The following is a 14344-nucleotide window of genomic DNA, read 5'->3' on the forward strand; positions in this document are numbered from 1 at the left end:
TTTTTATATGCGTATACTTTGTGCGTTATTAAAGGTCATATTAAATTATTAAGTTGTTATTGCTGTTATTAAAATGAAATAAATTTATTAATTCGCGCATATATGTAACCAGATATTAATAAGTTTTCAATAATATCTGTGATTAGACTCATTACTTATATATACCGCAAATTATGAAAAAAAATATCACACGACCAGGATAGATCGTCTGATGATTAGATGAGATCTAGAGTTTCCAATCAACAACGTCATTGTCATAACTGATTCAGAATATTCTATTTTGAAGTGTAGAATTTGCCACCTGTACCGCACTTATTTTTGGAAATAACATTATTCATCAATCATCGAAGCCAACCAAATCATTATTTGGCGCCCGACTTTGTGAAAGAGAACTGCATTCTCTCAATTCATCCAAAGTAGAAATACAACTGAATTGTCTTTGACGAAAATTTCTCTCTCTCTAAACCCGAAAAACCTCCATATTTCCAGGTTAGGAGACTAGGAGTTCGTAAGCAATGACGCTCGCCACTTTTTGTCTCTCTGTCCTTTTTTATAGCCTTCCAGCCTATGTCTTTATCTTAATTTTTCCTATTTTAGTATTGGAGCTATGTTTTGTTTATAAGGCCATCCACAACGCTGTTCCTATACCGTTCCTATACCGTTCCTTAAACCACTATTTGAGGGCCCCACTGTACTTTTTTACTCCATTCCTTAACTAAGGAACGGAATCTGCAACCCTCCGTTCCTTAACCGTTCCTTAACCGTTCCTTAAATTACTATTCATTCTATTTCAATTTTTATTTTTATTTCCAACTAAATTAAATTAAATAAACACACTTTATTAAAAAACAAACATACTTTATTAAAAAACAAACATACTTCATTAAAAAACACACAATATTAAAAAAAATTACAACTTAAACGTGGGAAAATAAAAAAACTACTCCGCCGGCGAATCATCCTCCGGAGGCGGTCGAGGTTTAGGGGGAGGGGGAAGACCAAGTAGTCCTGCCATATGCACAATTCCGTTCCACCAGGCCGTGTATTGGGCGTACGAGAAGCGGGAAGTGTCCGCCATTGTGGCGGTTATGTACGCCACCATAAGTGTGTTCGAGCCTCCTTGTGAGCCCGATCCCGAGGCCGACTGGCTTGATTCTCCTCGGCCCTTCCTCGCTCTAGCCGCTTTCGCCGCCTTCGTCCCTTGCGGACGACGGCGCCCACGGCTAGATCCCTCGTACTCGGCGGCCGTAACCCCAACCTCCTGCGTGCCACGATCACTGGGCGCATCGGTGTCACCAGACGAGTACTGGCCGCTCGTCGTGTGCTTCGTCCGCTTTGAGGTTGATCCCGAGCTGGAGCGGACACCACCGGCCCACCTTTCCTCGTCCTTGACGAGCTGCCAAATATCAACATATTTGAACTGTACACCGGTGTCCTGGTGGAAGGCGCGCATAGCCGCCCTCAGTATGTCGGCGCCCGAAGCTCCGCTTTGGTAGTGCGCCGCTTCGGTGGAGTAGATCCCGCAGAATTTTTTGACCTGTAAATCGACTCGGCCAAAGTGAGCACGAAGCATTGTATATTTGCGCTTCCGGGCCCCTTTCGGCTTAGTCTCGTGGTAGACATCACGGACCTTTTCCCAGAAGCACTTGGCGGCTTGTTGGTTGCCGACGATGGGATCATATGAGACGGTGAGCCAGGCGGTGTACACCGCCTTTGTTTCTTCGTTGGTGTAGGGATGCCGGCCCAGATCCTCCGGCTCCTCCTCCTCATCCTCCTCGGGTGCCTCAGACGCAGCCCTGTAGCTTCCACCGCCTCGGCCTCCTCCCTGAGTGGGTTCAACGGGGATATCCTCCCGAATCTGGGACAAACCCTGGGAAAGCCGCGAGCCGGAGCCTCGAGCGTAGGCATCCACATCGAAAGTGGGTGGTTGGTACCCACCCGGCGTCGCCGACCCCTGCGTGCCCGGCGTCGATGACCCAGAACCACCAAGTGTGTTGTACATGGTCTCCCAATCGCCGAACGCGTTGAGATCCCACCCTCCGGCGCCGCCACCACCGTAATTGCCGTCGCCGGACATTTTTTGAAGAGATAGAATATGAAAATTGGAGAGAAATTGATGTTGATGTAGGAAGAATAGATGTGTAGTTGTGTATAAAATGAATGAATTAGGTGTATTTATAGAATAAGAAAATAAAAATAAAAATTAAAAAAATTAAGAAAAAGTTAAAAAAACGGTAATGTTACCGTTTAAAAAAAAAAAATTTAAAAAATTCGATTTTTATAAAAAAAAAATAATTATTGCGTCATTGCTGACGTGTCCCACTCGCGGGCCGGCGAGTGGGAAGCACGCACGCACGGGGATCGGCCACGTCGCCCAGGCGCGTGGCGGCTTGTTCCGTGCCGCGTTACGTGCCGTCGGCACCCGGCACGGAATGGGAACGAGACGGGAGCGGAATGCAGCGCCGCAACGCGTTCCGCGGCGAAACCGTTCCGGCGGAACGGCACGCGGAACGGTTTCGGCACGCGTTGCGGGTGCTCTAAGTGTGTTCCATGTGATCGATGTCTTGGAAGAAGTGAGACTGTTGTTTGCACCGTTTCACTTCTCATGCAAAGACATTTGGCATTGGCAAAGAACTTCCTAACACTAGTGGTACGAGATTTATGTTTGATTTCTCTTCTTGTCACTGCTAATTCTTGATTCTTTTGGATGTTATTTTATTAGTATTTTTTAAAAATCTTTGGCACTCAGTATTTGATTTCTTGATATTTGGAGGGAAATTTGAATGTGGGGTTTTTCAAGTTACTATTTTGTATTGGTTCCATTTTCCTGTTTGGAATTGAATGATCAAGAGGATTAAATTTGCTGAAAATTAGAGCAATTCTTGATTTCAAGAAGTTGTTGTCTTGTGATTACTGGTATGATTCAATTAGTACAAACTCAAGCCTACACTGTGCTCTGTGTCAAACATGGATCGAGAGGTTGAAATAAAGAAAACATTTTAGGCTAGAATAAGTTTGAGAAATTGTTGTTGATTATAATCTGATGTATGCTTTCAAAACGTTACAGATAGTCTTCTTTATCGGGGAATACAGATAATCATTGGAACTTCTAACTTGATTGATGTTTTTTCGGGATTTCTCAAGGTTTTGGAAGGCGGCGAGAACTTCAGCGTTGGGCAGAGGCAACTGCTAAGTCTAGCTCGAGCATTGCTTCGTAGGTCGAAGATCCTGGTGCTCGATGAAGCAACGGCTGCAGTTGATGTTACTACCGATGTGCTTATACAGAAAACCATCCGAGAAGAGTTCAAATCGTGCACGATGCTCACAATCGCTCATCGCCTCAACACCATCATCGACAGTGATCAGATCCTCGTTCTTGATGCTGGCCAGGTACGCCTCGTGTCCACATGAGTTCGAGTTCTTGATCACTGCAGTTTTAGCATCACTAGAGCGATTTTCTTCTCAGGTGGTCGAGTATGACACTCCTGCAAAGCTCCTCGAAAACGAAGCAAGTGCCTTCTCCAAAATGGTGCAGAGCACGGGGCAGGCCAATGCTGAGTACCTCCGAGGCTTGGTTGTTGTGAGGAAGGACAGAGGAGACCGCTTTGATGGGGAGACGGCGTCATGGCTTCTATCTTCGCGTTGGAACGCTGCTGTGCAGCACGCCCTCGCTGCCACCTCAGCTCCGCGGTGAAGGACCTGCAGGTGCTCGGGTTCGAGGGGAACAGCAATGTGATCAGCAAAACCAAGGATGCAGTAGTGCTTCTGCAGGATGTATTGTTGGGGAAGCATGACGAGGAGATCGAGGAGACGCTACAACAGTTTGAGGTGTCGAGACACTCATGGTGGTCGGCTTTCTACAGAGTGATTGAAGGTGTGTTGAATGTTGAAACCAGGATTAAGTAATGCAAACAGAAGCTAAGTTTTTTGTTACATTGTTTGACTTGGGTTTGATTTTTACCTTTTCTTTCTGCATTTTAGGTCTTGCAGAGATAAGCAGGTTGGCAAGAAATGGACTGCAGCAACCTAGAATTGGATTGGAAGATGCTTCAGACAATTGGGATGATCTTTAACTGTAATCAATCAACTTAGTTACAACTGTTCAAAAAACTTGGCCCGAACATACAGCTCGTTCGATGTCTTCCCAATGCATTCATGGGAAGAGGAGGTGGAAGGGAGCTTCAACTTCAAGAGCATGAAATTGGGGACATGGGAGAAACACAGGTGAATTTGAGTAGTAGGATGTCTCTTATAATGTAAGAACTCACTGCAAATCAACTGTAAAATTAAATTTCACATTGAGTCTGGATAAGCAAATCCAGGTAGATACTAATAAAAGCTCATGTTACAGAAAGGTTTGCCAATTCCTAAGTACAATGTGAACTGCATCTTCCTAAGTTAAAGTTCAGAAGCTGTAGTCTGCATGTCTTCGGATTCTGACATTGTTGTGTAGCTGAGGATCGCCTCGAAGCTGTGGCAGTAAGCGCTCGAATACACGACCAGTGCTTGAAACAACTTGGGCAGGCTTGTCTGTAGGTTTTTCAGGATCATTGCTCTGGTTCTTTTAACAGAATTCGAGTACTTAACTTTCTCGTCTTCGGATAAGCTCGTCAGAGCTTGGACCTTAGCTCGCCTAGCTATTAACGGATGCTTGGAATCTTCGAAGGAGATGCTCCCTTCAAACCTCATCTCCATTTCTGCAAGAAAAGCGAGTTCCCTCTCCAATTTCCTCACAAGTTTCTCAGATCTCTTGCTCAAGTCGCATTCGTGTTGCTGCTGCAAGATGATGGAGTAAACAGCAGACTGTAAACACTTGATCGCATCAGACACTATCTGCAAGAAAGAAAGGAAAATATTGTAACAAATTATATACTCCATAACACATACATCCACATTTTATTTAACTTAATTCTTCAAGAATCATACCTTATCAGGCAATTTATCAAGTGCTTGCTGCCATTTGTCCAAAAGGGTGTGCAGCGTTGGTGATTCGCTGTGACGGGTATTAGCACCTTCGATATAGTTAGTGAGCTCAATCCACTTGAAGAGCGTTCTCACATACTCACGCTGGTACTTCACGAGCTTGCAGAAGCTGTGGTGCCATAACTTTACTTCCATCTGCAGCTGACCTGCAGCCTGCCGCAGGGATTCAGTAGTCGGCTCCACAGTTTGCTGATCCATGAGATGATTCAGCTTCTGAGATATATGGCTCTGGACTTGATGAGAGCTGTACATCGTTTTCCACATGTGCATCAGCCTGAGATACACGAGATCACATCAGTTTACAAGCGAGAATCATAGAACGCGTTACATGTCATGATCATAGTCAACTGGGGTCCTACCCTGAAGCCAGCGTGATCAGCTGAGGGTGCAATTCCTTGTTCACGAGCGTTAGTATTGTCGAAGAAGACCTACCAATCGATTCTTGGAGAGATGAGATGTGAGATTGCAGACTTTCAAACGCAGAGCGTGTCTTCTCGGCCTTGGTCCAGTCATGCTCTTCGTCTTGTTTCTGCAGTAGGAAAGATTTCCTCCCATACTCCACCTTAGAAATCTCTTCCTCCTAGGAAAATAGGAAACATCACAAGAAACATAAATGAAATTTCACTACATATTTCTTCTTTCAATCAGTTTATACAACATATCAAAGTTCTGAGTGATAACTGATAACTACGTAAGTATATAATTTACTTAGGGAAATTACCTTAACATCCTTGTAGAGTTTCTGTTCCTCTGAATAAAGTTTCTCGAGTGTGACACAATGAGCTCCGGGTTTGCAGGGCTCACCGGATCCAAACATATATCCCGTTTCTCTAGTGGATTGAAGTGATTTAGACGACCACGACCAATTCAAGGCACTGAAAACCTTTGCTGAATTGCTTCTCTTCCCTGCACAGTCGATGCACAGACGAAATCAGATGGTGCATAAGACATCAACATTTACTTATCTACTTAACTAAATAAGGACGAAAACAATTACTCTTGTCCTCGTTGGTACTCTGGTAAAGGAATGTGCCTCCTTCGTTGATATCTATGAAAACAGCGATATCCTTCACCACAGCGGATGCTTTCAGGAAATACTCGTCCAAGTCTTTGACAACACTCGGCAAGATCTTCTTGCCCCTCCAAACCACCATTGCCATATCAGCTGTATCCTTCGTGTGCCAGCTCATCATAGACGAGCTATCATCAACAAACTCGGTATCCTGTTGCTCCAGAGGAGGTGGCATATCAATGTCATCATCATCATCATCATCATCAACAGTAAAAACACCCTCTTCCTCGTCTTCTTCTATGAACTCAGCATTTGTATCCTTCCAATTCTCCTCCTCCTCCTCGCCCTGCTCCATTGTCTCACTTCTCTTCTCACAATGCACCGGGGCAGAGCCAAAAACATCCCAATACTCCCAAGACGAGCTAGGAACTGGTGGGGGTGGCGTATGACTACTCTCCTCATCGACCTCAATGATTTCCTCCACAGCAGACTGAGTCTCTCTCGATTTACCCTCAGACTTCCTTAGGTCGGGGCTAAAAGTGGGGGGAGGCGGAGGTGATGGTGGCAACGGAAGAGGAGGGGACGGAGGGAATCCAGCAGCAGAACTCATTTCCTCGAATTCCAAGGATTCGGGCTCAGTAAACTGCCTAAGTGTCACTCCACTATTCCTCAATGACCTCAAATAAGCTATCTGAGCATCAGAAAACTCTTTCCTATATCTCAAGAGCTGTTTCATCAGCCTCTTCCTCTCCTTACACATTCTCACCCTCTCTGGTTTATCAATTCTTGATGCAACACAGCCCATTTCCCCCAAATCTTGTTACAATAACGATTTTTCGCACAACTCCTCTACCCCTTTAGGCCTTTAACATACACTATAATAGCAAAGCTCAATCAGTATTAGTCAAAGATGGTGAAAGTGAAACAATCAGAAACCATAGACCTCCAAAGCTCCATGGAGGCAAAATACAAAGTATACAACCTAAGCTCAAATCAAAGAATTGCAACTACACAACCAAACATGTTGTCCACATAACATATTTATACTCTAAAAAATGCTTGAAAATGGCACTAAATTCAACTCTCAAGAATTTCATTACTTATTTTCCACAGAATCAAGACAACATGGAATATGACAAAATATGATAGTACATTGCTACCAACTCAAAAATTCTGCTGAGATCACAAACATAGAACTAGAACTTATCTATCTACACTACAATCTAGAAAAATGAGTGAAAAATCCTCAGATTGCAGACTAATAATTCAGAACAGAGATTACATTTCCAGAGCTAAAAACTATAACTTGCATTTGCAATGCGTGGTAGAGTTTAAATAAATACAAGGGCAGTCAAAAAAGAAGTGCAGTTCACCTTCTTTTTGGAATATTAAACCTCAAAAATATCCAAATGTTTGTTGTCAAAGATCAAACATTTTCGCCATATGGACCACTAAAGTTATCCAGATAGTAATTCTTTTTCTTATAGTATGTTTACTTTCAAGAAAACAAAGAAAAGAATGCTTCTGACACAGAACCGTCAGAGGCAACAATGTCACTATGAACAAATAAAATACTCCCTCGTCCCATGTCCCATGTCCCATCTCAGGTGATGAATTTCTTTTTAGCACGGAAATTATGAAAATGATATGTATTGAGTTAAAGTGGAGAGAGGTAAAGTACGAGGAAAAAGTAAATGAAGTTTTATTAAGAAAAGTTTTATTTTTAATTAAAAAAGGAAATCAATCAACGATTTAAAATGAAAAGTACGGAGGGGTATCAAGAAAGAAAATGGGAGATAAATGAAGTCTAGCAAATGTGTAGTGAGTTTTTGATACAGAGAGAGGAGCTCGAGACCCAAGAAGACGAGGCATCCAAAGCAATATCAAGAAGACGACAGCACTTTATCCTATTTTTCTTTTTAGGATTAAAAAAACTGTCTTTTTCGTTTGTAGAATGATAATAGTAGTAGTAAATTTGTTTTTTTGGATATAATAAAATTTTATAGTGTCATACAGATGGATTTTGTCGTTGGATTTTGTTAATTATATTGTAGAATTACATAACTCGAAAAATTATAAAGAGAAACAATAGATAATTGAAAAAAGAGTTTGGCGAATATCCTTTTCCACAGTTTCGAGTAATACTTAAACATTCGTAAGGGGTTTTCATATGGATTTTCGACTATACTTCTATTTTTATTTCAATTTTAAAATATGTTATTACTACCACAAACATCTCCATATGATCTTATGGTGATACCGTATTTTATAGGTTCAATTGATAAAAAAAAATATAGTAAAGTTTGGTCAAATTTAAATTCGTCCTACATTTTTATAAATTTATGCGGGGAAAACTATGATGAAAAGTTTTGGTCATATAACAAATAAGATTATTTGTGGTTATAATCAGCGACGAGTTAAATGACATTGTTTATTTATTTAAAAAAAAGAAAAATGCCGTTTCACTGGAAAACATCTCAGCAATATGTTATGTGATTTATACATCACATCACAAATCTTTATCACTTTTCAGGCTAATTTTTAAATTCTATTAAAATTTGAACAAATTTCATGATTTTTTATACAATTAGCCTCAATTTTTTTTCGTAGTTAACATGAATACGGAGTTCTTAGTTATTCACCATGTGAACTACTTCGTAACGTTGAAATAATTACATGAAGGAATAAAAGAACAAACATTTACAAAAAATTATATTAATGTATCATCATATACTTTTGGATAATGCACAACAAGAAACATGCAAAAACCAGTCAACCGCCATCATATTTATTAGAGACAAGCTTAGGGGTGAAGGAAATAACACATGTAGTATTAATTGGCGACTTAGAATTCCTTCTTTGAAAACATTAAATATTGCAAGTTTTTTTCTATAGAAGCCCTATTTTACCAATCAAAAGCGTCTTTTGTTTATCACTAAATACCCCTAAAACGTGTGTCACCCAACACAAAAAACCATAGCTTTTGCCTGCCAAACCAGTTGTATATTGTGATGATCTAAAACTTTATTGCCATTGTTAGCTTTTTTTTAACCTTTTTGGTATAAGGAAAAAGGAGAGATCATAGAAAACAAAAAAAAAGATATGAAAAGCGTGGTATGAGTGTGTATGATGTGTCAAAAGTTCAATTTGTCAAAATATAAGGTGGGTGAGTTTTCGACGATGCTTCATAAGTTTATATTTTTGCGAATTATGATGTTGTTGGCTTCTATAACTTATTATTGCAGTAGCTATATAACTTAGATCTCAACCAAAATCATTACAATTTTCACTATTGATCTACACCACCACAATTAATTCCACCATAAATGTTTTTTCCAGTCTATCCACCACCATTTACTTTCAATCACATTCTCCATAAAATAAAAGAAATGATGTAAAAGAAAAGGTGACAAGATCGAATTTTGAGGTTACGTTAAGTCCTATAATTTGAACAAAAATGGCTATTGACTTAAGAATTTGGAATCTCGATGTGATGAGTATGTATGAAGGCAACGGACCCACCCACCCACATGGTAATTTATTTGTGTTTCAGTGCTGCCATTGATGACCCATATTGAGTTCCCTTTCCCCAAGGCGTTCAATCAGGAAAATATTTGATCTTTGCCGACACAGTAATAAATTAATTGGGTGTTCAACTGCATATAGATATGCACATTATGTCATTTGAAACGGTTTCTCTCTCCCTTTCTAGATTCTCTTAAATGGGGTTTAACTTAAAGGTTTCGGTGTCACAAAGGGCTGAGTTTGGAATCTTCTGGTGGTTAAAGAAGTTGTTTTTTGTGTCAGAACAGCTCTGTTTTGCTTTCTATTTTTATATGGAGGGGTTGACCTAAATTTGTTGTCTGATTCCTAAAATTTTGTAGTATATCCTCCAATTGTATTTTGCTGTGGGACTGAGATTTGGGGTCGGTTTCATATGGGATGTGTGACCTGTTGTGCGTGTGTGTGTGTGTGTGTGTGTGTGTGTGAGAGAGAGAGAGAGAGAGAGAGAGAGAGAAGAAATCACCTCTCTGCATTTTGCTGCATTGATTGCAGCTTTGATGAAATCAACAACTGGGTTATTGCAGTTTTGTGTTTTTCTTTAGCTTTTTTAGCTCTGGGATATTTTCCCTGTTCAGAGAGAGAGAGAGTTTAGCAATTCTTCTTGAAGATCTGTGCAAGAACTGCTGAGAAATTTGAATGTGCAGTTTTGAGGAATTAGCAGAATAACTAAGTTTTTGGAGTTGAAGAGATGGCTTGTATGAAGTTGGGATCCAAAACTGATGCATTCCGGCGGCAAGGCAAAGCCTGGTTTGTTTCTTCGTTTTATTTCTTATTGTTACATTAGCATAATAAATTAATAACTATTATTATTATTATTATTAGTCTTTTCAAAAGGTGTTATCTTTGTGCTGAAATTATTATTCATCCATGAAATCTAGATTGCTCCTATGTCTGAATTAGGACAAAAGAAAATGGGCTGGAATTTTGTGTTTTTGGCGTATCTGTTTGACTTTGTCTCCTGCAAATAGGTGCATTTTAGGTTCATGCCCCTTGTTTTTAGTTGCTGAGTTTGTTGAGTTTCTCTTACAAGTGTGATTCTTAAATTTTTGTGTACTTTAATGTGTGTAATATTTAGGAGTTGTAATGCATTACTTTGAGGGTGCTTGTGTTAAGAGCATAGACTGATTTTTTGCTTCTTAAGTTGAATGTGAGTTATTTTCATTGACTTTCTGAATGAAACATCAAATTTTGAAAGGTAGTTACAGTTAGTTTGCTTCTGTAACATCTCTGTGCTATGACATTAGCTTTTTGTGCAATCCTTTGAATGCTTCATCTGCTCCGAAATCAACGAGTGCAGAATTCGCGACAAAACTACTAGCAACTCTGATGCTTTTCTTTCGAGTAATACTGTGTTTCGCTTCCTGACCTTTTTCCTTTTCGTTTACTCGTAGGTTCTGCACCACCGGTCTCCCGAGTGATGTAGTTGTCGAAGTTGAGGAAATGTCTTTTCATCTTCACAAGGTATTTGTTTTGGCTTTTCATCTATATTGGTCTTGGCTCTTGTTGATGGATAGTAGCAATGTACATATTTTTAGTTGCATATTACTTTGTTTCATAGTGTTGATTCATCTATATTTTTGCTGTAGTAATCTAACTTAAGCAATTGTGCAAGAATTTGATTTATTTCAAACTTGTTATTGCTGAGGTTGAGCATAACGTTGGCTGTCTGTTGCAGTTTCCGTTGCTCTCGAGAAGCGGGGTCATGGAGCGGCTCATTGCAGAGGCATCCGAGGGCGAAGAAGGCTGTGTCATCAGACTCTCCGACGTTCCCGGTGGAGCAAAAACGTTCGAGCTCGTAGCTAAGTTCTGCTACGGGGTGAAACTCGAGCTCACTGCATTGAACGTGGTGCACGTTCGCTGCGCTGCTGAGCATCTCGAAATGACTGAAGAGTATGGGGAGGGCAATCTCGTTTCTCAGACCGAAATCTTTCTCAATCAGACGGTTTTACGCAGCTGGAAAGACTCTTTGAAAGCACTGCAGACGTGTGGCGATGTGCTCTCCGAGGCCGAGCAGCTCCACGTCCCGAAAAGGTGCATCGACTCCTTGGCTGCCAAGGCGTGCACCGACCCTGCTCTGTTCGGGTGGCCTATGACGGAGCGTGGTGGCCCGATGCAGAGCCCCGGAGGAAGTGTCTTGTGGAACGGGATAAGCACGGGCGCTCGGCCTAAAAATTCGAGGGCAGATTGGTGGTACGAGGATGCATCGACTTTGCCCCTGCCTCTCTACAAAAGGCTGATTTCGGCCATGGAATCCCGGGGCGTAAAGCAGGGGATGATCGCTGGCTCTCTCGTTTGTTATGCGAGAAAATACCTACCCGGCCTAAACCGGCGCCAGGGTGGCATTGAAGAATCAACCAACTGTCTTGCAACGGTTGGATCGGCTGCCTTGCTCTCGGAACAAGAACAAAAAACTCTCGTTGAAGAGATCGATCGCTTGCTTCCCCTGCAGACGGGTCTGGTTCCGACAAAACATTTGTTCGGTCTGCTTAGAACAGCCAGGATTCTTCGACCCGATGCCCCGTGCATATTGAACCTAGAGAAACGGATAGGGATGCAGCTCGATCAGGCGATACTCGAGGATCTCCTTATGCCGAACGTCTCTTATTCGATGGAGACTCTGTACGACGTGGACTGCGTTCAGCGGATTCTCGAGCATTTCTTGACCATGGATCAGGTGGTTGGTGACGCATCTCCCGGCTCGGCTGATGATGGACAATCGACTGGACCGCCATCTCTAACACCCATCACCACGGTGGCCAAGTTAATCGACGGATATCTCGCGGAGGTCGCCCCCGACGTACACCTAAAACTCCCCAAATTTCACTCACTTGCTGCAGCCCTGCCAGACTACGCCCGGCCCTTGGATGACGGCCTTTATCGCGCTATCGACGTTTATCTCAAGGTGACTTTACCTACCTCTTATTGATTAGTTATGCTTTCTAGCTGTAGATTGCACGGGTTTTAATAAAAAATTGGTAAAGTAGTTGTAGTGTTATTAGGCCTAAATTCTATCATATTTATAATTCAATCAACTAAACTCTTCATATTCTCACATACAGTCTCACCCATGGTTGGCTGAGCCCGAGCGAGAGCAGCTCTGCAGGCTGATGGACTGCCAGAAGCTCTCGCTCGAAGCTTGCACCCACGCAGCCCAGAACGAGAGGCTGCCATTGAGGATAATAGTTCAAGTCCTCTTCTTCGAGCAGCTGCAGCTTAGAACCTCCATTGCAGGCTGCTTCCTCGTCTCTGAAAACCTCGATGGCTCGAAACAGCTGAGAAGCGGGCTGATGGGGGCGAACGAGAACCAAGTCCTGAAAGTCGGGATGGATAGCATGAGGATGAGGGTGGCCGAGCTCGAGAAGGAATGCTCCAACATGAGGGAAGAGATCGATAAGCTAGGCAAGGCGAAAGGGTCGTCGCCTTCGAGCGCGTGGGGAAACATGTCGAAGAAGTTCGAGTTCCGGTTGAAGTCCCAAATGTGCAGTGCGCAGGAGGGATCTGTGAGCAAGCAAAAGATTGACAAGGTTGGAGAGAAACAAGGGAAGGGAAAGAAAAGGGTACATTTGAATGAACAGAAAAAACTAATTTCTTGATATTAATTGTTTGTTGTTGTGTGTGATATTTGATGATCAGTCTTAGGTATAGGGAAAGTGTAATTGTGTGAACTCTGTTGAGGAAATTTCTTTTTTTCTCATGTAATTTTGAACATTCTGTCCGAGTCCTTCACATTTTGTTGATCTATGTAACATATTGATAGAATTAAAGTATAATTTTGTGAACAGACCCTTTTTATTAATACACTAAACATATAAAAGGAAATATCTTTCTTAGTCAGCGACTCGCTGGAAGCTCTCCGGAATGGTCTTGCATTGTTGGCGAGTCGTTGGGTTCGACATAGCGTCGAAGTCAGCAGCCCGCTAGGATGCTTTTGGATTCCAGATCCTGGTTAGTGGATCACGTTGACATAATGCCGAACCCTGTTTCTCACCCATGATTTGTCGGCTCTCCGTTCGGCTCCCATCTGACTTCGAGCTTTGCTTTTGGCTTTCGTGGCTTCGATGCTCGACCTTAATCTTCAAGGTTTAGGCCTCGGATGAGCGTTCTCAACGCGTCTTGCATTCTTCGGGTCATAGCTCGTGTTCTCGGCCGGTGTAGGGCCTTAATTGGGTTCTTCGGTAATTAGTTTTTGTGCTTGGATTCTTGTTAATTAAGGACAATCTTGCTTTTGAACTGGAATGTGGATGAGTTTATTAAAACTCAGATGCCTAAGAACGGTCCTTGCTCATTTTTGTGGACGTGCGATGATACTATTCAGAATCAGAAATTTTGGTTAAATATATACTGTCCTATTACTCTGCTACTAAACATTGAATTAGAGAAGTTGCAATTAAAGAGTAGATCAGTTCGAGGAGGATTCATATTTTTATCAAATATTTGAATTTCATATCAGTGGTGGACGAAAAAAATGATATTAGTAGGGGCTATATTTTTAAAATTTTCTCTAAAAGTTTAGTTTTGAGTAATTTAAATTATTAATAGGGTCTTTTATATAATAATTTGTAGAATTTGGATAAATTTTTTTAAAATAGTTAATAGAAAAACATTAAATATTCAATTCAGTAGGGACTTAAGCCCTTTGTAGGTTGTATGTAGTTCCGCCATTGTTTCATATCATCATTCTATGTTTTTTTCAATCGAATATCATCATTCTATATTTCATTCAATCGAACGTATGGACATAGTCTTTCCTCTTAGTTTATTAATTGTTGTTGTGCTTCATTGCAG

General features: G+C 41.5%; 2 protein-coding genes and 1 pseudogene across 3 annotated transcripts; 2 read left to right on the top strand and 1 right to left on the bottom strand.

The window, feature by feature from the left end:
• Positions 1-2918: 2918 nt before the first annotated feature.
• Positions 2919-4154, top strand: LOC121810791 (annotated as a pseudogene).
• A 110-nt stretch (positions 4155-4264) lies between these two features.
• LOC121741383 (protein ALTERED PHOSPHATE STARVATION RESPONSE 1-like) lies at positions 4265-7877 on the bottom strand. 2 transcript variants are annotated; one of them, XM_042134110.1, is made up of 6 exons: positions 7369-7877; positions 5981-6870; positions 5705-5889; positions 5343-5563; positions 4927-5257; positions 4265-4833 (listed from the first exon to the last, which is right to left on the bottom strand). In XM_042134110.1, exons 2-6 carry the CDS (start codon positions 6798-6800, stop codon positions 4399-4401), a joined length of 1992 nt encoding a protein of 663 aa, XP_041990044.1. In that variant the 5' UTR covers positions 6801-6870; positions 7369-7877; the 3' UTR covers positions 4265-4398. The 2 variants fall into 2 exon arrangements, with proteins under 2 accessions (XP_041990044.1, XP_041990043.1); XM_042134109.1 differs by having other exon boundaries at positions 5981-7877.
• Positions 7878-9176: 1299 nt separating this feature from the next.
• Positions 9177-13338, top strand: LOC121740862 (BTB/POZ domain-containing protein At1g30440-like). The gene is made up of 4 exons (XM_042133502.1): positions 9177-10306; positions 10951-11020; positions 11235-12461; positions 12619-13338. The coding sequence occupies exons 1-4, from the start codon at positions 10248-10250 to the stop codon at positions 13150-13152; spliced, it is 1890 nt and encodes a 629-aa protein (XP_041989436.1). The 5' UTR covers positions 9177-10247; the 3' UTR covers positions 13153-13338.
• The last annotated feature ends 1006 nt before the right edge of the window (positions 13339-14344 follow it).

This window comes from Salvia splendens, chromosome 7, assembly GCF_004379255.2.
Source record: "Salvia splendens isolate huo1 chromosome 7, SspV2, whole genome shotgun sequence".
Classification (NCBI taxonomy): domain Eukaryota; kingdom Viridiplantae; phylum Streptophyta; class Magnoliopsida; order Lamiales; family Lamiaceae; genus Salvia; species Salvia splendens.

Excerpts from the sequence above, each read along its gene's own strand:
- LOC121740862 (XM_042133502.1), top strand. The coding sequence starts at position 10,248 with ATGGCTTGTATGAAGTTGGGATCCAAAACTGATGCATTCCGGCGGCAA. Across the intron at positions 10,307-10,950 it reads CGGCGGCAAGGCAAAGCCTG|GTTCTGCACCACCGGTCTCC; the intron begins GTTTGTTTCTTC and ends GTTTACTCGTAG. Across the intron at positions 11,021-11,234 it reads TGTCTTTTCATCTTCACAAG|TTTCCGTTGCTCTCGAGAAG; the intron begins GTATTTGTTTTG and ends TGTCTGTTGCAG.
- LOC121741383 (XM_042134110.1), bottom strand. The coding sequence starts at position 6,800 with ATGGGCTGTGTTGCATCAAGAATTGATAAACCAGAGAGGGTGAGAATG. Across the intron at positions 5,890-5,980 it reads GAGTACCAACGAGGACAAGA|GGAAGAGAAGCAATTCAGCA; the intron begins GTAATTGTTTTC and ends TCGACTGTGCAG. Across the intron at positions 4,834-4,926 it reads TTGATAAATTGCCTGATAAG|ATAGTGTCTGATGCGATCAA; the intron begins GTATGATTCTTG and ends TCTTTCTTGCAG.